The sequence below is a fragment of the Amorphotheca resinae genome (genome assembly GCF_003019875.1).
Source record: "Amorphotheca resinae ATCC 22711 unplaced genomic scaffold M430scaffold_6, whole genome shotgun sequence".
NCBI classification, from domain to species: domain Eukaryota; kingdom Fungi; phylum Ascomycota; class Leotiomycetes; order Helotiales; family Amorphothecaceae; genus Amorphotheca; species Amorphotheca resinae.
In genome coordinates, this window is record NW_020194476.1 from 261,119 (window position 1) to 280,834 (window position 19,716).

A 19,716-nucleotide genomic window follows, 5' to 3' on the forward strand; every position below is an offset into this window, starting at 1 on the left:
CCAGTGATCAAGGGACGACTGACCCTGGCATAGGTTATGTTTTGTTCCGGGTCTGACGTAAGGCGGCCAAGTCGTTGCCGCCTGCGGGTAGGACAAGCAATCCAGATGGATCAAGTACCATTCAGGCTCCAAACCAATCAAACGAGAATATTACTGTCACGGATTATGGTTGCCACTGGGGAGCAAGGGTATGACATGTACGATGGCCACCGGTGAAGGAGCCCGAACGGCCGTAGCCAGACGATTGGCCGACTGGAAGCGGCCGTACCTGAGTCCCCTGAGTACGCAAAGAACTGGGATGACCTAACAGACGAAACTAAACGTTTGTTCGCCCATGAAGCGGCACAGGATACTGCCGATCTCTACGCAAGCGCACTGTTAGCGATCCACAGGAGGCATTTCTGCCATTGCCATAGTAGGCAGCCGCGCACGACAGCCCTACAACAGAACTCACGACGCCGTTGGAATATTTCATTAAGAGAACGTGAGGGAAAGGACTAGTGCGGTAAGGACGCGCGCGATGGTTGATTGATTCGAGTGGACGTCAGAAGGGTTTCGGTGCCGCCGAACAGGGATCGTTGCTCCAAGAGGCAGTCGCTGGGACTCAGCATCCTGGTCGACAGACCCTTCAGGCATGAGTCGCTCAAAGATGACCCATGTAGATCATTATGCCACGCGCGAACAAACGAAAGGCTCTGCGATGTTTCCGCCGGGCTGACAAGCTTGACGTTTGTCCAATCACACGCGTGGCGACTGCGGTATTTGTGCGTCGCCTTAAGCCCATCGAGAGGCATAGAATGCGATAGATCTACGGAGGTACAGCCTATAAGTAATGGATATTGCACTAGTATTAGCGTAGTGTATTATTCCTAATTGAGTAGTCGCGTCTCAAATTTGCTAACCGTATCAGTACTAGTGAGCATGAAGATTCACGGCGAATTATAAAATCATAGAGTTTTAGACTGAAGCTGGTTTCGAATGTTACTGTACAATAATTCCAGTAAAGGAGTTTATATTAACCTAATCATGAGCGCCAGCCACACAAATCCAAATCTTGTACGTGATCCAGGGAAATGTTCTGACAACTGCAATTTACATTCCGTAGCGAGGGTTACGTGCCTACCTGAAATTACAGCGCCAGAATTGGACTTTTGAACGTTGGCCGTCAACTTAGGCTCCCTGACGATCTACCCTCTTTATAACGCCGAAAAGGGCGTTGCAGAGCTCGCGTTAATAATTAGCCGCCTATGTACAGTAGTATTAGGCACTTATTTGAGAGCAGATTATCCAGCACTTTTGGAAGAGGTTTACCGCCAGTTTTGGAGATGATTTCTTGGGGCCATTCTTGGAGGCGAAGGGAAGCCAAATTTGACTCGCTGTATTCTGGTTCCTATTTTAGCCTCAAAAGCATACTTAAGTATGGCCTTGCCAGCGGTTTGGGGGTCACCCAGCCCTTCGTAATAGGAACCATCATGAACGAGTCCCGTATAACACGAATGGTAGCCCTCCCAGCCTGGCTGCCCAGATCACTACCCTCTCACTTGTGAGGTTCGTGCACATAACATGTCAGGCGAGGACCACGCCCATAAAATCCCAAGCCGGCAAAAGACGAACAGCAATAGTGGAGCGTTCATCAAAATGGCTGTCGCAGAGAAGAGTACTTCGATATCAAGCAGAGCCCACCTCCCCACTGCTACGAAGCGCCAAAACGAAAATCTAGCAAGGCGGATTGAGACTCTCTTTGTCAAATCCCACGAGATATGGGAGATCTATGGCGTCGACGTGGCGGTGATTCTCAGGAAGAACAGCCAGTACTCCACCTACAGGTCAATAGACGAACCGAGGTGGTCACACCGATCTCATCCGGGTAAGGCTAGCACAGGATAGGAGGCTACATACCCTCTCCCGAAGAACCTTCTCCCTAGAGATCTCGAAGGCAAAACTGCAAAACGCAAGTCGCTTGCCAACGCCGGAAAGTCGCCGAGTCAAGTAGATGCCAGACCATCTAACTAGAAGGGTGGATCATGGATGCGTAGGGAAGTTATCTGTGGCAAAGGGCAGGAGAAGGGGGTACTCGGTGATTCAGAGTAATTATATAAATAACGACCTATGTCTAGAGGTCATAGATACTTCCTGTTCATCTCAAGTCATACTCATGCTCCGCCTTTGTGAGGTAGTGGGTGTGCGAAGCCCTAAGCACAGGAATTCCCGGTCCCCAGGCGGCCGCGTCTTTGCCGGTGGCCTGCCGGCGCGCCGTGCCCGCCCCAAGCTCCGGTCTTATGCTGTAGCGCTGGCTGCCTGCCTATCACTGGTTCTCCCCTTGTCCCCGTGTTCTGACACTAATTCCAAGTAGCGTTAAGCGAGTTTATTATTCTTATACGCACGGCTCTAGGACTAGAAAACACAGAAATATAACCACCTTACAGCAAACAATTGCAAATCTAGCAGATGCTTTCCAGTGCCACGAACCACACTAAGGACAGATCCTGCAGTGCGCTAAGGACCCTGCGCTCCAGTTCGCACCCTTAGCGCATCTTCCGAGGGTGGTGAGTGCGAGACAGATTGTCGGTGGCCGTGCGTTTCAAACCGATAACTCTCTTGATTGCCTCTGCGTGGAGTTTCGCTGCAGATTCAAGCATCCTATCATCGATGGCAAGCTCGTCTTCTGTGATCAGGAGGATGGTGTGTGTCCTATCGTTGATAATTGCCTGAAAGCATTCCTCGGGACTCACCATTCGCAGGTTTGTGTTGAAAGCTCTGACACCTCTCGTCATGTAATCGTTGACTAACGGTTCGATGTTAGACGGATTCTCTGGATCGACTGCGAGCGGTGTCAGGTATTTCTAAGAATCGTCCTCCCATCTGACAATGTTGATATTTATCTCTCTCTCCAGCCTTTCCCTCTCCAGCCGCTCCTTCTCGAGCCGCTCCTTCTCCAGGCGCGCTTCCCTTCGCATGCCCTGCCGTTGGTGAAATGCCAGTCAGGTTCTCTTTCAATTCTAACATGTTCCAGGCCCTTTTCCTTCTGGCATAAATGCCCCCGGTTTTCCCGCCTGCTACACATCAGTCGCAGCTCTGCCTCCATTTACATTGGCCTACGAAGAATGGATTATCTCTCTGCCAACGAAGACCTACCACCCTCGGATTCAACCACTGCTGACGAACTGGAGCACAATGTTTTCATCAGGGACAACCGTATGACGAGAATGAACTTCGGCGACGGCCTTAAGCTCGACAACAACGAACGAGTCTCTACTCTAGGGGAGAGCGTCATTCCGGGCTCTGCTTCGCTGATCTCAAAGAAGAGGAAGGCTGTGGTACGGCAGGACGATGAGCATGGACAACGCCCCGATGCAGAAACCTCTCTCAAGACAGCCACTAAGCCTGGCCTCAGGGACCTACAGGTCGTGAAAGCCGCCCAGAGCGGTGCTAGCGTGCTTGACCGCACAGTCCAGTTCGAATCGCCATGGCACCGCTTCTGTGAGAAATTCGAACTGAACCTTGGCGGATATGTCTCCATCGTAGCCGATCGATCTCCCCCCTACGATATCTTCATGGTGAAGCGCCTGACGGGACCTGATGCTGTCCAGAAGGTCCGTATGCTACAGAGAGTGCGGCACCAGAACTTCCACAACATGGTTGACTGCTTTAGCTCTGAAGGCTCGCACTATGCAGTCTTTCAGCACCTTCCTGTCACGCTTGCTAATATCGTGTACTCGCCTCCATACCCTACTGAGCGTGAGCTGGCGGCAGCACTGGCACAGGTGCGTCCTGACAACAATGATGGGTCGACTTGCTGACAGGTACAGATTGTCAAAGGGCTCAAGTATCTCGCCTCGTGCGGGCTCGAGCATGCGTCTCTTAGCTGCTCCAACATTCTCGTAGGCACAGAAGGCGATATAAAAATTGGTAAGTTAGTTGCCTGCGCTTCAAGTCCCCATTCTTACACGGCCGTCAGCTGGTCAAGAGTGTTGCAGGGAAATGGCGGTTCCAGGTCGGGGAAGTTCGCGAGATATGGAGGCTCTCATGAGCATAACCATGAAGCTGACGCAGAAAAGCGCCTACAACAAGGGGGCTGGCGGTGCATACGACATGGAGCGATGGCCAGCCGACTGCAAAGCATCAGCCAACTGCACATAGGCAAACCGCTGAAGCAACCCTGTACCACTTACGCCTATAAGACGATACAAAATGTCGAATGCCGCAACAACAGCGTCTTCCGCGCTACGTGCCGTGGCTCTTGCGGACAGAAAGAATATCCAGATATCACATATGGGACTATGATTGTTCAGAAAGAAAGGAATGGAATCGTCTGTAATAAGTCCAGAGGTAACTGAGCCTATCTCCTCGAGTGTCAAGTTCTTTTTAATATTTAATCTACCCTTTTTCGTTTTTGCTTTGACAAGCCTCAAGCGCATAGACAGAGCCCTTGAGAAGTCTATCTCATGCGATGATGTAGAGCTGTCTGTCCAGCTTCGCTCTGCACTTCGGACGGTAGACGACTGCCTAGTAATTCTTGGCTGTTGTTCTAAACTATGGAGGGCAGGAAACAACGTGGGCTTTATGGTATAGATGGGAGTGTGGCCTCCCTCGAACTGGTCATCTGGCGAACAACTATGCGAGACACTAGGGTGGTCTGTAATACTTAATTTTGCAAATTCTTCGGCAAGTTCGCTGTTGATGTATTCGGATATGTCTTGCATCTTCGAGACAATACACGGAATCGTATATTGTGCATCAGCATGCTTGGTTTTGAGAGATAGAGGCTTGTGGGTTCCATGGCAAGTCGTAAATACTGGATCATTCGGTTTGAACAGGGCCTAGAGCAGATCGTATGTGATCTTACCGTTCTCTAGAAGCGACGTAAGGTTCCACAGAGAACCTCTTACTGTACATGTCAAGATTTAAATTTACTAAATCCAGACTCATTAAGAGTCTATCGCTCGTAAACACTCGTAAATCATCCTCTTGCAGGGCGACTTCTCTGCTAGGGGACCATCTCGAGAATGCTCGAGTCATCTAGAACACTGTCGTCATAGGCCTTGGATAGCAAATCGATTATGAACGAGAGGATGTAGAGAGTGAAAATAAAGGCTATTACTGTTTATAAATTAGCACAATTCTCCTCTTTGTCATTTCATGAATGCATTTGATCAATGGACCGCGAAGATAATATAGACTGGCAGGACATACTCCATTCCAATACTACGGCTACATCCTTCTAGGCCGTGTGTATAGTAGACAGAAACCCTATCGTAAGGGTTATTTTAGTCAGGATAAAGGCTAGCTTGATCTAGAAGCTGATACGCAAGATACGGTGTTAAGGGTAATGAGCTCCTAGCCGCTAGTATACCGCGCAGATGAATATCGCGTTAAGAAGGTAGCCACTACTGATTTAATTACCACAAGTCAGCTGCTAGCAATTGCTTCCCCTTTCCTCTCTACTATGTTCCGGCACTCACATAAATAGAAATAGAAAAATATTGTGAACGGTTAGATATCTTACCGTGTCGAATATTAAAAGTAAAATCAAGCCTGCTGTCCCGCAGACAGCCGATATGGTCGACAATATCGACAAAGTCTTGTCTCTACGCTCTTTGTTTCGTGCCAAGTGACCCTTGTGCCGAAGCTAGTGTTTACACAGTGAGTTAAGATTAAACAAAATAGTTGTGATGATACTACTAGTCACGAATAATGGCTTAAGATTCTAGGCGCTAACGTCTGATATATAGCTATCTTAAAGGTCAGCTGGACGGCTCTTACATGTCGAGAAGGGGTCTTGGGATAAAACAAGATAGGTGGCTCGTTAGAATATTATATAACATACGTAATGCTTTGGTTTTGTGACATGCTGGGGTATTTTGGACGTCCATCAACCTGCCACTTGATTAGTATGCCTAGAAGCATAGCTACATAGAGCAGACTAACAGTTAGCTACTATTTAAAGTACAGAACCAAAATTTGAAATTGTAGAGTCGAAATACATCAATCGGATACGTACTAAACCAAACATATGCCGAAATCAAAGGGAGCAGCCAGTACGGCATAATAAACATCACAGTAGTCGCCAGAAATATTCACCGGTACAAAAGTTAGCGCTTCGTCGCTAGGCTGTACGGAGAGGCATAGCGCTCGAGTAGCTGGCCCGACTTCTTGAGCGTCAAAGATTGTGAAAAGGACGAGGCCTTCGATGCCAATCAGAGGTAGGTGTTCTGCGACTCGACGTTTCCAAGACAGAGTATCCTAACGAACTTCAGGACGAACTATAGCAGCAAAGCCGAACTTTGGAGAAGCTGAACAGTGGCAGGTCTTTTACTTTCATATGAATGTCGGAAATTCTCTTGAATAAGGTGTCAATACGTAAATCCAGGTAGAGAGTGGTAATTACCCACGACGCGAAAGGCGGAGGGATTGCGAAGCCTCGTCTTTCAGCCAAGCCGTGCCAAGAGAGGCGCAGGGCCTACGAATACAAGTACAAGAAGGATTTAACATAAAACAAGGACTCATTATTGGCAAATACCCTTGCGCAAACTGTGTTACGAAGTATTTGGCGTGGGAGCGAGTGGGTCACAGAAGTAAGTGCCTAGGCATATCGATTATGCTAAGTCAAGAGAATGATATCATCGCAGTGAGCCGATTTGATACCTATTGCCAGTGAAAGGTGGGCGGCTTATTCCGCGCCACCGGAAAACCACGGAGCAGCCCAACCACTTGTCAGAAGCCCAATTCTGCTGTCCTTACCGCCTCCACATCCTCTTCCACACTCAATTAGGTTATACACACCGTAGTTCCTTCCTACTGCCAACAGGTTATTTGCGGATGTCACGGGACCTCGTGAGCGAACGTCGGAACGTATTTACTTGGCCGCGCTCCCCTCAATTGAGCAATCGGCCATGGGCTTCGTCCGAAAATTCCCCGATAGACACCAAGTTAGGTTCATGATGGCCTGAGGCAGAAATGGCGGTGGAATGCTGTAGTGCATGTAAACTTCGCCCTGGATCGGACCATTTCGATCAAGTATGTGAATACGTTAACCGTGATGAACGAGGATGTTGAAAGAGAAGCATCTTCTTCCAACGATGCTAGATACCAGAGAGATGTGAGCCGGATCCCTAAAGGTTACCCAGCAGAGTACTAACCAGTCGAAGCAATTTTGGCTCTTGAGGTACTAAGTGTAGGAAATCCGTCCTCGCTTTCACGAACAATCACAAATGGCCATATCCGCTCGGCTCACAGCACTACATGGCATAGGCAGGTTCGATGCTAAAGCCATCCTTCAAATAAAGGTCCGCCAAGTAGTTAAAGAGCTGTTAAAGCGGATCTCCAGGTTGAAGAACGACAGACACCGGCTTCGAATGCGATCGCGGCGTTTGATGATGAGACTAAGCGAAACTATCTGTGCCTACCAGCGGTGGCAGGTTCGTGTATCGCAGAGTTGAATGTGCCAGATGGCGGTCGTCGAGTAGCCAGAGCTACTGGAGCGGAGCCGTGCGCTGCGACATGATGGACGCCGGTTTCAAAAGCGATCCCAGCATCTGCTCAGGAGGCTGATATAGAACACTAAGTGTGCTGAATAATGCTCGTATATTCCAGAGTCGAGATCGAAGAGAAGATATCTCGACAGAGTACACACATGTACGGGCGATCCCCAGTGTCTGAGCTTGGTTAGGGCGCGAAGATGGGCCAGAAAGCCTACCAGAACTTACGACAAAGTAGATGGCGCTTCAAGTGTTTTGCATGGAGGTAGGATTTCGTGCAATTAGAGCAAGGAAATTTCCCATCGATATCTTTGGCCGGGATTATTGTATTCTTAGAGGGAAGAAGATGGGACGCCCCTATCCTTGCCTTCCCGTCATTCTCTGCCCTATCGGTCGGGATTACGCAAGATGTTGGATTCATACACGAAGGTGTGTCGGTGAGGTTCGAAAAGTTATATCGAGATGGTTGGGACTGGGCGAGCGGCAAGGGCGCCCACACCGTAGCTGGTTTTGTCAAGCTCTGCCATGTTTGCCCAAACCCCAGAGGATTATTCCACAGCGGAGGTGCCGTTGAAGTGTAGAGATGCTGAGAACCCTCTGCATCGTAGTATTCAAGGATCGGAGGACATATGTGGTCAGTCGCGGGGGCGGTCGACAGAGGAAGGACGGCTGTAGGCTCACACGGTTCTGTCCGAAGCACACTTCTGTGGGATGAATTGTTCGTCATGCGTGGCTAACGGCATCTGAACCTCTGGAAACACCCGCTGTGCCAAGACGGCCCTGAGAACTTCGTTCTCGGCCTCCAATTCCTGGTTCTTCCTTGTCACCCCATTGATACTCTTCGACCTCTCCACCATTCCTTCCTCTAGTCCCATTACCTTCTTCTCCAAGGCCGCGATATGCTCCTTGTTCCTCTGTCTGATATTTTGCTGCGCTACTCGATCGTTTGCGCGCTTCCGGGTTAGTTGGGCCTTAGTCAAATGTGCCACTGACCGTTTGCGTGGTCGAGGTCCTGGAGATGTTGGCCATGGGCAGAGTGGATGGGATCACATGACACACCTTTCATCCTGAGCAGCTCCAATTCCATAACCACTGGACAAGTTGGACCCAGTGAATTCAACATGTTCTTTCTATCCAGCGTACTCCGGGTGCGAGGCGTCATGGCTTTGCGATGATGTTGAGGGTATGTTGGCCGGAGCGGGACCGTGGAGCTCACATTAATAGAGCACCACCCCGTAACGCGACGAACTCGTCGGCGATGTAGACAGGTCATTAGCGCGGATATTCAATGCTAATATCGCTACCGGCATCTCCCTGTACAACACTGCGACGGAACAACATCCGTAACCATTAAAGTGAGCCGCGGTAGCCTTTCAGCTGGTCAGGGGAAGAATCAGATTGCGATGTGATACATCAATACTTAAATACCCGCAAAGCGATTTCATAGGCCAGTGCGCTATAAAGTTCATTGGTGCTGAACTATTGTCATTCCATTAAAATAAAATAAAAAGCAAGTGGGCCCGCATAATCACTACGTTTGCACCAGTCGGGGAAGATGAATGTGCATAGATAGTGAGGACAGACCGTGGTGGAATAGATATAATACAATGTGGAATAAAATTGGCGGTGAGGGGCTGGGGAAAGGCCGCCGAGGATCAATTCGGAAAAGCCGGGGAAGTTTCCGCTTGGGTGGAAGAGGAGAGAGATCAACAAGACAATCGCTCGGACATGCCCTGCTGAAGTTGGAACATTAGTAGCGTGTCTCTACGAAACTCCTTATATTTTGAACGGGACCCCCACGCTTATGAGATATAGGGATACAACCATATGGCCAGTTTTGCACAAGGCACGACTGCCCACAAACATTGTAGCCACCACACTGCTGTTTGATGATTCCCCTCGAGGTCTATTTTAACCATGGCAGAGATTCACCCTGACCCCTTTGCCACTAATCAGTGGATATTTGGGGTCGATGAAAAAGCCGACCCTTCGTCCCGTGGCGTCACACAAGAAGAATTGCAACAGAACCAACACTGGAATCCAGCTGTACCAGCCAGATCAGCGGAGGAGGATCATGATGCTGATCCAACAAGTGGTGGCTCTCCAAGCAGTCCCATTGACCTACTAGCCGCCGGGTCGGGGATGGAGATTGACTCTGTGGTAAATTGAAGTCCAAATCAATTTAGCTCCGACTTGAGGGAGAGCTGAAATTATTATCAGTCCTCACGTGGCGATGCCGATTCTACCCTCGGCTTAGAAACTGGGTGAGTTTCCATGTCTGGAATGAGTCCTCTGAGGACCCAACTAATCTGTGCTCCTCTTCCAGGAGCTCTACAGTCTCGCTCCGGGAGAGCGACTTCAAATATGTGGAGGAGAATGGTCGGACGTATCATTCTTTCAATGCAGGGAGTGAGTTACCTGATTTCTGCTACCGGTAATCCCGTTGCTATCCTACACTGTCTTTACTGAATGGCCCTAGAGTATGCGTTACCAAACGATGAAGATGAGCAGGAACGATTAGGTACGGGCAGGAATGGCGTGCTGTTGTCCACAAGCTGATACTGCGGCTAGATCTCCAGCATCACCTGTTCCTGTTGACATTAAACGGCTTGCACATCGCTCCTCTCCCACCCTCCATTCATAATGTGCTTGATATAGGGACAGGGACTGGACTCTGGGCGATTGAATTCGGTGCGAAATCTTCGTGTCCCTCGGTAAAAGAGCTAACCGTGACTTCCAAAGCACAGGAATACCCCATGGCACATGTGATAGGGTCCGATCTGAGCCCTATCCAGCCACAGTAGTAGGTTCTAGCCACTCCTATCTACTAGCACCAGACTAACACCCTCCAGCGTACCACCAAACTGCGCCTTTGAAATCTCCGATGCCGAGGAGCCTTGGACGTACCGCCAAAAATTCGACTACATCCACGGCCGGGACCTGGTCTTCTGCTTCCGCGACCCATCTCAGATCATCGTCGAAGCCTACAATGCGCTGAGCCCTGGAGGCATCCTTGAGATGCAGGACCCACAGATGCCTATCACCTGCGTCGACAACTCGATGGACTGGGGCCCGCTGGCGAAGTGGACAGCGGAGGTGTGTTGCGCGGCTGAGCGGCTTGGTCGCCCACTGACGAACTCGCGGCACTATGGGCGGTGGATGCAGGAGGCGGGGTTTCTCGACGTTGCCGAGCGGCACTTCTATTGGTCGCTTAACACTTGGCCGTGGAGTAGGAAGCAGAAGCTGATAGGGTGGTTGGCGCAGCAAAACCTGGTAGTTGGGGTGGAGGCCATGAGCATGGCGCTTCTGACGCGAGGGTTGAAGTGGTCGAGAGAGGAGGTTGAGGTGTTACTGGCGGGAGTTAGACATGATTTGAAGAATCGAGCTGTGCATTCTTATGTAGATGTGTAAGTCGTCATTGTCGGGCTACCTGTCCTCTGATCCGTTGCTGACTTGGTACGCAGAGTGGTATTCTATGGCCGTAAGCCTGGACCAACCTGTGACACTAGCCTTGGGTAACTCAGTATCAGCACCTGATTATCCGGCAATCGCACTGGCTTAGAGGAAATAAGATGGTTTCCTACCGACTGACTACGGAGCAATATGCGTCTTCTGTGGGGTTTGATGACCAGGCATGGATTTAAACTCATGTTAATCGTATCCCCGGCATCTAGTTCGACACTCGTAACTCGGCGTGGGATTGGCGGTTGCGTAGAAACTGATCAGGCATTCATTCACGCCAAGGTATAACTACAACCGACAAAGATCATGAGGATAATTCCCATGGGGAGTTGCATCGGGCGCATGGAACGAGAAGCGTCCGCTTGAATGCTCATCTGGATTTGAACTTGCCGCTAGTCGAACTTGACTCTATATTGATGTACCCTTACAGAGAGATACGAGAGGTGTAAGAGGTGTATAAGATGTGAGAGGTACGAGAGTCTGTATCGCTGTTCTACCTAAGTATGGCTTCACTAAAGGAGAAATTGGGTTCCCAACCTTCACTTGAGGGTCCTCCGCCTCCGATCGTTCATATTTCCCGTGAAGTACGACGATCTGACAAAGTCAACGAAGCCTATAGCCAGGCATTGGACGACCATGGCCCGGTCGTCGTTGTCCCTCGACATGGGCGTAACGAATATGTTATCGACCACCGATACGCCCACGAGATTCTCACAGACTCCAAGAATTTCACCTTCGAGAAGGCCGCGGTCGAATTGCTCCATTTGGGCTTTATAGGATCTTTGACAACGGCAACTTTGTTCACGACGTCAATAGCCTAGTCGAAAACGGCGTGCAGCCGCGGATGAACGCCATCATAGAGCAGGTCGTCCCTGTCTTCCAGGGTTATTTTGACCAGATGAGTAGCGAGTTACTAAACCCATCCGACGACAAGACGCAAGTCGAATTCACAGACATCTTTGCTCGCATCCAGCTAGCTGTGGCTCACGCCATGGTAGTTATGATTATGGGACCCGCACACGCGTCCTCAGTCACCATAGGCCATTTCGCTGCTGTGGCCGTCGCTATGGCAAGCATGACCGGCATGCACGAGAACACGTATGAGTGGGTTTGGGCGCCGTCGCTGTGGGTGTTGCTCAATGGCCTCCGCGCCGTATTCTTAACCATAATCCCCCGATTCTTCATCCGCATCGTCCCTACGCTCTGGAGAACTCGGCATCAGCACCTGGCGAGCGGCCTTGCTGCAAGCCACGGCGACTTCGTCCCGCTGTTCGACACCCTGCTGGTGAAGAACTACCACGGCAAGACCGGGTTCAGAGCGCTGGCTGGATTTGGCTGGTGTGTCACTATCTGCGTGGGCGTGATCTTTGCCTCCGTCCATCAGACCGTCGTTGCCGGCTTCTGGGTGCTGATCAAGCTGGCGCAGAAACAGGGCGAGTACCTGCCGGCCATCCGTGCGGAATGGGAGTCTGTTGCCCCTGCGCATGAGATGATGAGCGTGAAGAAGCTTAGCCAGCTCACTCTGCTGGACTCGTTCATCCGCGAAGTCCTGCGGACTAAGGGAGACTCCTGGGGACCCGTCCGCAGACAACTAGGCCTGTACGTATCGGACCGTACGTGCTTCCTAAGGACGCCATGTGCATTGTGCTCATATCACGAGCCCACTAGCACCCGGACAACTATGGCTCAGTTGGCACCGTCTTTGACGGCTTCTAGTGGCAGAAGAAGAGGCGACCAGCCGTCCAGGGCAGTGCCGACTTCTTGACTTTCGGACTGGGACGATGGGCGTGCCCCGGCCGTCAGCTAGCGATTCACGAGATCAAGATCCTGCTCTACCTGTTCTTCTCCAAATTCGACATAACGCTCAAAGAAAACAGCTTCCGGGTGAAGAATACGATCAACACGACTTCGGTGGAGCCGGAAGCCTCCTTCATGCTGAGGAAAAGACAGGATGACAGTCGAGAAGTGCTGATTTAGAGCTGCGACGGAGTGCGCGCGAGTATGGACAGGCAGAATGAGTGAATCCAGCCCAATAAGAATCTCAGTTCAGTGATCAATGGTCTAGTACTGATCTCTTACAGTAGGTGGACAAAAGTCTACGGGCAACTAAACTACCCTACATTTTCAGGGTAATTGAACTCAATGAAATCAAGAGCCAATTGCCGGCATAGTAGAATTTTTTCTTCAACTTACTGGCATAGTAGAGCAGGTTTTGGAATTTACCGACATAGTAGAGCTCTACTACGCCAGTAAATATCCAAAGCATTTCCTAATTAGGCAACGACTCTATGATAGACAAACAACGTAATTGGTTTTAAATTAAGAGGTTTATAAATAAGCTAAGATAGTATATATTTATTATCTCCGTCTCCGTTCTCTACTGTCACGTCCTCGTACAGGCACTTTAACAACTATTGCCTCTTCCTCTTCCTCAGGATTACTGTCCTCTCCTAGAGCTAGAACTCCATTATCGTTCGATGTCCTACAGCTGCGTTTGTTATGGCCCTCCTGTCTACACCAAGAATTCGAACACTTCGTCTTTTTTTTCTGTTGCCTCTCTCGCTTGCGGACTCGTGTTGTCTTCGGACGACCTCGCTTTCTTGAAATAAGAGGCGGAAGGCAGCCAGGTCCCGGTTCAAGCTCTCGTACACTAACCGGATGCATTGAAGAATAACTGCCTAGCTGTACGCGGAGTAATTAAATCGGGGCGTCCAGTGCGTGGTCGAGAAATGCAGGAGGTCTGATTTGACGCGTTTAGGAAGATTTGACGGCATGTAGGGCTTTCGCGCCTTACAATGTCAGCATATTTAATCCCATAATCATGAGCAGCAACTACTCGACTCCTTGAATTAGGGGATACCTCACATAGAGGTAATCTAGGGGTATTAGGTGGTCGAGGCATGGTGTTGTGGAAGGGTGGTTGGGGGAAATCACGAAAAATCGCGATTTAAGCGATTTCCGCGTAGACTTTAGATAATATGACTTAGTGTCTGGGCTGTGCAACACTCGCTGCTTCACTTTAGACTCTTGGATTCGATCATCTGATTCTAGTGGACAAAATACTGATTTTTGAGACTCTAAGAACGAAAGCCGGCTGTTTTAGTAAGGGTTTTCATGTATCATTTCAAAGAGGTTTAAGAAAACACACTAGTCGACATCGTCGCGCCATTTTGACAGGGAGCAGGGGATCTCAGGATGTCGGAGGAGCAGAAAACGCAAATGATTTAAAGAGTCTCGAACCTGGTTGACCTCACGGCCACTAAGTAGTTAATAGTAGACCATCTTCAGACAAGTCCTATAGCCGAGATCGTCGCATTCAGTCATGGTTGCACGAAGATCAGAACGGTGATATGGCTAATTGTGCGACAGATCTCATTGCCTGAACAAATATTGCACGACTGAGACTTCGGTCATGCCGTGTAACATGAGCTATGCATTGTAAACATTGTCCAATATTACTCGTCAGGTCTGACCAATGTGTGATATGCGTACCTTCAATTGGCTGAGGATTATCCGTGCGGTGTTGCTATTGCCAAAAGTGTTTGCAAACTTTAGCGGATTTCCAGACCCTTCTCCGGATATCATAGATACAGTGGGGGTCCAAAAGTCTGGCCACACTTACGCGAGCCCTGAATTAAGAACTGTATTCAACTATATTAAAACCTTTATATCTCCACCAATATCTAAGTAAAACTAGTAATTAATATATGAAATGAAAGCCCTCCTTTACCTCTTTAACATTTCGTATACCAGCCCTTTGCCTTGCGTACAGCCTCCATTCGGTTCCGTAATGAGTAAATAAGGTCTCGAATCTCGTTCTGATCTAGACTCCTCCATGCATCACGAATCATATCCTTAAACCGTTGTATATCCAGCTGATTAGCCTTCAAATACACTAATTCAGGGTATAACTTAAAGAGGGCCTCCTTAAGCAACTTCCAAACGCATTTTCGGGATCTTGTCGGTCTGGCACTCCATCTGCTTGTTCGAAATCCGTATTGGGCTCGGCTATGGATAATTCAGGAGCTAGCCGTAAGCCCGAACAGTTCGACAATCCACTGGGGCGATTCAACGGTGTCCCTTGAAATAGTCCTAACTCTCGCTGATATCTTTTGCAACAAGGTTTTGGACGATGACACTTCGAGTCCACACTTAGTGACCGGACTTTCACCGCACCTGCAGCTACTGAACACAATTAGGGGTTGGCAGAGATCTGGGTGCTTGTCCGATAAAAAAGATGGGCTGAAGAATGCAGAATTAGACGACTTGTGCCGCTTGGCCGGGTATGCACAGTGCAGTCTCCCCCAGGACAGGGTATTTGCATTCCTCGGCCTATTGCCTCAAGCCGTATCGCGCCATATCACGATCAATTATAGGCGAAATGAGACAGAACTTTCGTCTGAATTCGTAGCTGTGGTTTCCGTCGCAGGTGATGATTGCGGGAAACGGTAGAATGACGAAAGCCCCCATTCGCCGCTGTAATGAGATGGATATATAAGTGGTGGGTGATATGAGAATCCCTCTGGGAGAAAAATATAGGCTGTAGTACTTTTTATTGCAAAGCTAGCGCCCTATGGAAGTCTCAATAAATCTGCAAGGCGTTTAATGGTGTTGCACGCTGTAAATATATAGCTTTCTAACAAAATGTTTTCTTACCATACCGTCGCTGATGGCAGCTTCCGCGGTCGCCCTCGCGGCCTCTTCTGCTGTTGGCCCGCAGGCACACCAGCACCCCTCACTGCTCGACTGTCTTGCTTCAAGGCTGGCCGTCGTCCCCTCCGCTTCCCGTTCGTCCCGCACGCCCGAGCTCGTGCTTTACGAGCCTCATACTCAGCTAGCACCTCTATATTTCGTACCGAAGACTTTGGTATTAATGACGAACACCATTCCACCTCGTAATACGACACGCCACCGACAACCTCCTCACCAAGGACCCTGCGATACTCCCATTCTTGGCCAATATCCACGAACTGTGGACATATCTTAGGTACTCCTATGGCAGAATCATGCATGGTAAGAGTGGGTACATCAGTGTCGCTAGCCGTATGATCAGAGAGATTTTCGAGCCCATCGACGTTGTCGACGTCCGAGATTACTGAGGAAGAGGGTTCATTATTCTCGGTCACGGCTGTATTGACCACCCTCGAAGAAATTTTCTGCCGCTTTAGTGGGGTAGTGCCGTCTCGCGACTCATCAGAATCGCTCCTCTCGAGCTCCCTCATATTGCGTTGCCCTTCCCCGTCACGAGAATGTGGCGGTGTGCTAAGGCCGAGGCTAGAAATATTGCAAAGGGAGGCAAACCTGACCCGTTTGGCACGGCCTGCAAAGGACCTAGTATCCGTGGCATTGATGATATTGCAAGGCTCGTCGATGGGTCCATCAGGTGCCGAAGGTGCTTCCACATCCAACTGGACATGATCAGACCGTTCATCGCTTTGAGTACAAGGAGAATTTGTTGTATAAAGATCTTCGCCGAGGTCCAACTTGCTGCCATCTATCTCGATCGGTTCATCTGCGGTATTTATCAGCAAAAGCGGTGCATCTGAGAGCTCGGCATAGGCGCGTACCACTGCTGCTTCCGGCTCTGGATTCTTGAGAACCAAAGGAATCATTCTTTAGAACCTGCTTAGCGTTTTCTTCAGCGCTGTATTTCGCGTCCGGTCCGTCGGGTGACTTTTGTTTGGATTTCTCAAGCAATCGGCTTACAGGACGGAGGTCATCGTCACTGTCATCGTCACTGTCATCATCAGGATCGTCTCTGGTGGTGATCCGGCCTGAAATTTGTCAGAAAATACGGTGCAGCCGAGAAAATATCCAGTACACACCTGGGGCTTGTCTGTTAGATGTAGGACTTCCGCCACCTTGTGTGCCATGGATATGTGCGGTTTCAATATCATCGAGATCTAACTTGCCAGTTAATTCGATCGATTCATCTGCGATATATTTAGCAAGAACTTCAGTGTACTCTATAAATTCAGTACGCCTACCACTACTGCTTGCAGGTATCGATCCTTGAGATCTCTCTTCTGGTAACTTTCGTAGGAATCTAGCTCGGTGCCGTTTTATGAGCTCGGCGCCCTCTCTTTCAGTGATTTCATCTGTACGGTCAGAAAGGACCGTGGCATGAAGGAGTAGGACTAAACACACCTTGTACTGTTTTTGGGTCAAACAGAGGATTCTCTCCAAACATAAGCCCGCTAACTGTAGTAGGCTTCTTATGCCGCTCACTGTCTTCTACTGCCTTCGCCGACACTGGGAACGGCTTGGCAGACTCTTTTCCAGAGTTACTCCAGGAGGGTTTTGCAGGAAGTTTGTGCGTGATGCCAGTAGTTGCTTTGGGAGTATACTGAACAACTGTAAGGGTAGACATATTGGAAAACATGGTAGACTTCTCCGACTCTGCCAGATAAAGAGTGTACAATGCGACGGTTGAGGACCTCTGGAAAAGGAGGCTGTCGGGGATTTATATCTCTGCTCCAACCTACACTTCGTCCTTCCGCTTGGCCGACATTTCCGTCTTTCGCTACAAACGCCCCTCACTGTGACATTTCGTGCCTCGTATCCGAAATCTCGACGCAGTTACGTACTAACATGCAAGATTCGCCCCGCCTACTGCTGAACGGCAGGATTCTCAGCTGACCAGGATTTCCGCTCCCAGGGTTCAACGCTTCGCGACCACCGTAAGAGGAAGTTATACCATCTCAGTTGTTGGATTCTCCACCAGACACGATATCTTGAGTGGGTATGAGGCCAGGAGATCATGGTTGCTTCCTCAACCCGTACACTGGGTCCGTAGGCTCCTACGCCGAGCTCTCGTATCTAGACGAATCATGATCGCAAGGCGCTTTCGATGGCTAGATCGTGAGATTAGATGCTCCGCAGCCCAGAGGGGATTCGTAACCAAGCTCAGCCCCTTCACATGCATCTCAGGTTGTATGATCGACCAAACGAAACCGACAAGAGTACTCGAGGCCGAGAATTCGCGCAGCAGCCCGGTCTGGCCACGCCGCTCCTGCCTAACGAGGCAATCGAGCAGGTAATTCGGCCGTATCATCGGCCTGACGGCAGCAACGATTTCTCCTCGTATACCCAAAATAAGAGGAGACTGGGAGATAGATCTGCATGTGAAGTAGTCAGGTGGTGAGAAATAATGAACTGCGACCTTCCAGAGCAAGCTAGCCACGTCGCTTGCGGATCTAGAACTCGTTCACATGGTCGTCCGTAACGTACCGCCGTGTCATCGGGGAACTTGGCGCCCCGCAGCAGCCCCTCAATATTCCAAATCACCACGCGTACCGGTTCTGCCTGGAAGTCCCATGAGAAGCTTCGCTGGGACTCGAGCGCGGAAACGATGACCTCTCCAGTAAAGCTCAGGAGAGGTTGATTAGCTTGTTGCGAGGCCATTGCGAGCAGACCAAATGAAAGGCGCCATCGGATTGAACTTCGGCATCTCGGTGGCGAGCTGCGGAGCTCTCATCGCCGCAAATGGACGACGCAGATTTTCTTAGCTGTGCTAGGTTGGCCGTTAGCACGAGGCAGAATTTTGGGACTCGGAAAGGATGTGGAGGGACAACGAGTCTCACCAAGGGGAATGAGCAAATCGGAAGCGCGGTTCGACGCCGGCGAGGCATATTGGAGGAGTGATGCACGCATTAGCGTCGGATTCCGGAGCGGCCGAGATGAGGGCGTGACGAGGGGGGAGGGGGCACGGCCGGGTGAACGGCAAGCGAGGAGTTGAGCGGTCGAGAGTTGGGAAAGAGTTAGAGGAAGGAAGATGAGGTCGAGGTGGAAGCGGCGCTGGATTTATACTCGAGGTCGGGCGGCGCGCTTACCTTAGCGCGTTGCGGCCTGGCGTGCCAAGGCGGTAAGAGCGGCGGGGCGCAGATTTCCGCATCCGGGGGCGCAGCTTCCCGAAGCAGAATCACCGACACGAATTTTATTAAGCTAATAAGAAAAATCTTTTATAAAGGTCCTTAAAACTACTACTTTTTAATTTTAAAGTACTTAATCTTAATTTCTTTAGTTATAAGAAGGTAAGCTTATAGTTAAGTATAATTATATACTCTAAAGTTAGAATAATTTAGATTTACAAATAACCTTAAAAAAGGTATATTAATATAAATAAGTATTACTTATAATAGATAGGTCTATAGCTATACTATAGTAGTAAATAGTTAAAAGAAGGTAGAATTACGTACTTATATATCCTTTCTTAATATAGAAATAATTTGTTAGAAGTAATAGTAAGGTATATTAAACTAGGGTTTAATTAGTAGTATCTTACTCTACGCCTATAGCCTATGTATTCTTACGACCTGTTACTATTTCCTATACGCCTCTTTTAATCTAATGTAGACTTATTAGTCGATATATACTAGTAAGGTTCTTCTTTACTTACTAATACCTGTTTAACCTAAGAGGGCAAGAGAAAACTCTACTATAAAGTAAGGTAACGTACCCTTAACTACGTGCTTAGTACTAGCCCTCTACCTTATTCTAACCTATTATACAAATTCTAGGATACTTCCCTTAACCCTTAACGATTACGTACTTAGTACTAACCTATACTAGGTTCTAACCCTATACAAAGTCTAGTATATAACCCTTACCCTAATAATACTCTATATAAAGTATATCTCTCTTACCCCTTATTAACAGGCTCTTACTAAGTCAGGGAGTTAAGTAAACCCTCTTAATAGCTAGCTGCCAAGTAGTTAGGCCTATATAAGATTAGGTTTAGCCCTTAGAAGGTATTAATAGTAAGATAACCCCCTAG

The 19,716-nt window shown here is 49.1% G+C and overlaps 9 protein-coding genes across 9 annotated transcripts; 4 read left to right on the forward strand and 5 right to left on the reverse strand.

The window, feature by feature from the left end:
• Window positions 1-1,563: 1,563 nt before the first annotated feature.
• M430DRAFT_18962 (hypothetical protein) lies at window positions 1,564-1,993 on the forward strand (the record flags this gene model as incomplete). Its single annotated transcript, XM_024863994.1, has 2 exons — window positions 1,564-1,867; window positions 1,926-1,993. The coding sequence occupies 2 exons, from the start codon at window positions 1,564-1,566 to the stop codon at window positions 1,991-1,993; spliced, it is 372 nt and encodes a 123-aa protein (XP_024720715.1).
• Window positions 1,994-2,423: 430 nt separating this feature from the next.
• Window positions 2,424-2,741, reverse strand: M430DRAFT_34940 (hypothetical protein). The gene has a single exon (XM_024866644.1). It carries the CDS (start codon window positions 2,733-2,735, stop codon window positions 2,526-2,528), a length of 210 nt encoding a protein of 69 aa, XP_024720716.1. The 5' UTR covers window positions 2,736-2,741; the 3' UTR covers window positions 2,424-2,525.
• A 363-nt stretch (window positions 2,742-3,104) lies between these two features.
• M430DRAFT_27825 (hypothetical protein) lies at window positions 3,105-4,140 on the forward strand (the record flags this gene model as incomplete). The annotated part of the gene is made up of 3 exons (XM_024865732.1): window positions 3,105-3,764; window positions 3,810-3,909; window positions 3,959-4,140. The coding sequence occupies 3 exons, from the start codon at window positions 3,105-3,107 to the stop codon at window positions 4,138-4,140; spliced, it is 942 nt and encodes a 313-aa protein (XP_024720717.1).
• A 1,207-nt stretch (window positions 4,141-5,347) lies between these two features.
• On the reverse strand, window positions 5,348-6,409 carry M430DRAFT_275878 (hypothetical protein). Its single transcript, XM_024865662.1, has 4 exons — window positions 6,002-6,409; window positions 5,828-5,909; window positions 5,463-5,732; window positions 5,348-5,390 (listed from the first exon to the last, which is right to left on the reverse strand). Exons 1-3 carry the CDS (start codon window positions 6,054-6,056, stop codon window positions 5,708-5,710), a joined length of 162 nt encoding a protein of 53 aa, XP_024720718.1. The 5' UTR covers window positions 6,057-6,409; the 3' UTR covers window positions 5,348-5,390; window positions 5,463-5,707.
• A 1,306-nt stretch (window positions 6,410-7,715) lies between these two features.
• M430DRAFT_34944 (hypothetical protein) lies at window positions 7,716-8,963 on the reverse strand. The gene is made up of 2 exons (XM_024866645.1): window positions 8,538-8,963; window positions 7,716-8,490 (listed from the first exon to the last, which is right to left on the reverse strand). The coding sequence occupies exons 1-2, from the start codon at window positions 8,638-8,640 to the stop codon at window positions 8,156-8,158; spliced, it is 438 nt and encodes a 145-aa protein (XP_024720719.1). The 5' UTR covers window positions 8,641-8,963; the 3' UTR covers window positions 7,716-8,155.
• Window positions 8,964-9,582: 619 nt separating this feature from the next.
• On the forward strand, window positions 9,583-11,008 carry M430DRAFT_120803 (hypothetical protein). The gene is made up of 8 exons (XM_024861787.1): window positions 9,583-9,638; window positions 9,699-9,742; window positions 9,805-9,887; window positions 9,958-9,999; window positions 10,050-10,169; window positions 10,221-10,281; window positions 10,331-10,885; window positions 10,943-11,008. Exons 1-8 carry the CDS (start codon window positions 9,621-9,623, stop codon window positions 10,995-10,997), a joined length of 978 nt encoding a protein of 325 aa, XP_024720720.1. The 5' UTR covers window positions 9,583-9,620; the 3' UTR covers window positions 10,998-11,008.
• A 490-nt stretch (window positions 11,009-11,498) lies between these two features.
• Window positions 11,499-13,167, forward strand: M430DRAFT_34945 (hypothetical protein). The gene has a single exon (XM_024866646.1). It carries the CDS (start codon window positions 11,785-11,787, stop codon window positions 12,703-12,705), a length of 921 nt encoding a protein of 306 aa, XP_024720721.1. The 5' UTR covers window positions 11,499-11,784; the 3' UTR covers window positions 12,706-13,167.
• Window positions 13,168-15,592: 2,425 nt separating this feature from the next.
• On the reverse strand, window positions 15,593-17,310 carry M430DRAFT_18968 (hypothetical protein; the record flags this gene model as incomplete). The annotated part of the gene is made up of 5 exons (XM_024863995.1): window positions 15,593-16,452; window positions 16,508-16,714; window positions 16,766-16,873; window positions 16,928-17,038; window positions 17,088-17,310. The coding sequence occupies 5 exons, from the start codon at window positions 17,308-17,310 to the stop codon at window positions 15,593-15,595; spliced, it is 1,509 nt and encodes a 502-aa protein (XP_024720722.1).
• A 402-nt stretch (window positions 17,311-17,712) lies between these two features.
• M430DRAFT_18969 (hypothetical protein) lies at window positions 17,713-18,344 on the reverse strand (the record flags this gene model as incomplete). Its single annotated transcript, XM_024863996.1, has 2 exons — window positions 17,713-18,102; window positions 18,171-18,344. The coding sequence occupies 2 exons, from the start codon at window positions 18,342-18,344 to the stop codon at window positions 17,713-17,715; spliced, it is 564 nt and encodes a 187-aa protein (XP_024720723.1).
• Window positions 18,345-19,716: the final 1,372 nt, after the last annotated feature.

Bases quoted from the DNA above. Each gene is read 5' to 3' on its own strand.
- M430DRAFT_275878 (XM_024865662.1), bottom strand. From the start codon at position 6,056: ATGTTTATTATGCCGTACTGGCTGCTCCCTTTGATTTCGGCATATGTT. The intron at 5,910-6,001 runs GTACGTATCCGA...TGCTCTATGTAG, and splicing joins TTCGGCATATGTTTGGTTTA to CTATGCTTCTAGGCATACTA. The intron at 5,733-5,827 runs GTATGTTATATA...CCTTTAAGATAG, and splicing joins TCACAAAACCAAAGCATTAC to CTATATATCAGACGTTAGCG.
- M430DRAFT_34944 (XM_024866645.1), bottom strand. From the start codon at position 8,640: ATGACGCCTCGCACCCGGAGTACGCTGGATAGAAAGAACATGTTGAAT. The intron at 8,491-8,537 runs GTGTGTCATGTG...CAACATCTCCAG, and splicing joins GGAGCTGCTCAGGATGAAAG to GACCTCGACCACGCAAACGG.
- M430DRAFT_34940 (XM_024866644.1), bottom strand. From the start codon at position 2,735: ATGGTGAGTCCCGAGGAATGCTTTCAGGCAATTATCAACGATAGGACA.
- M430DRAFT_34945 (XM_024866646.1), top strand. From the start codon at position 11,785: ATGAACGCCATCATAGAGCAGGTCGTCCCTGTCTTCCAGGGTTATTTT.
- M430DRAFT_120803 (XM_024861787.1), top strand. The intron at 9,888-9,957 runs GTGAGTTACCTG...GAATGGCCCTAG, and splicing joins TCATTCTTTCAATGCAGGGA to AGTATGCGTTACCAAACGAT. The intron at 10,282-10,330 runs GTAGGTTCTAGC...AACACCCTCCAG, and splicing joins AGCCCTATCCAGCCACAGTA to CGTACCACCAAACTGCGCCT.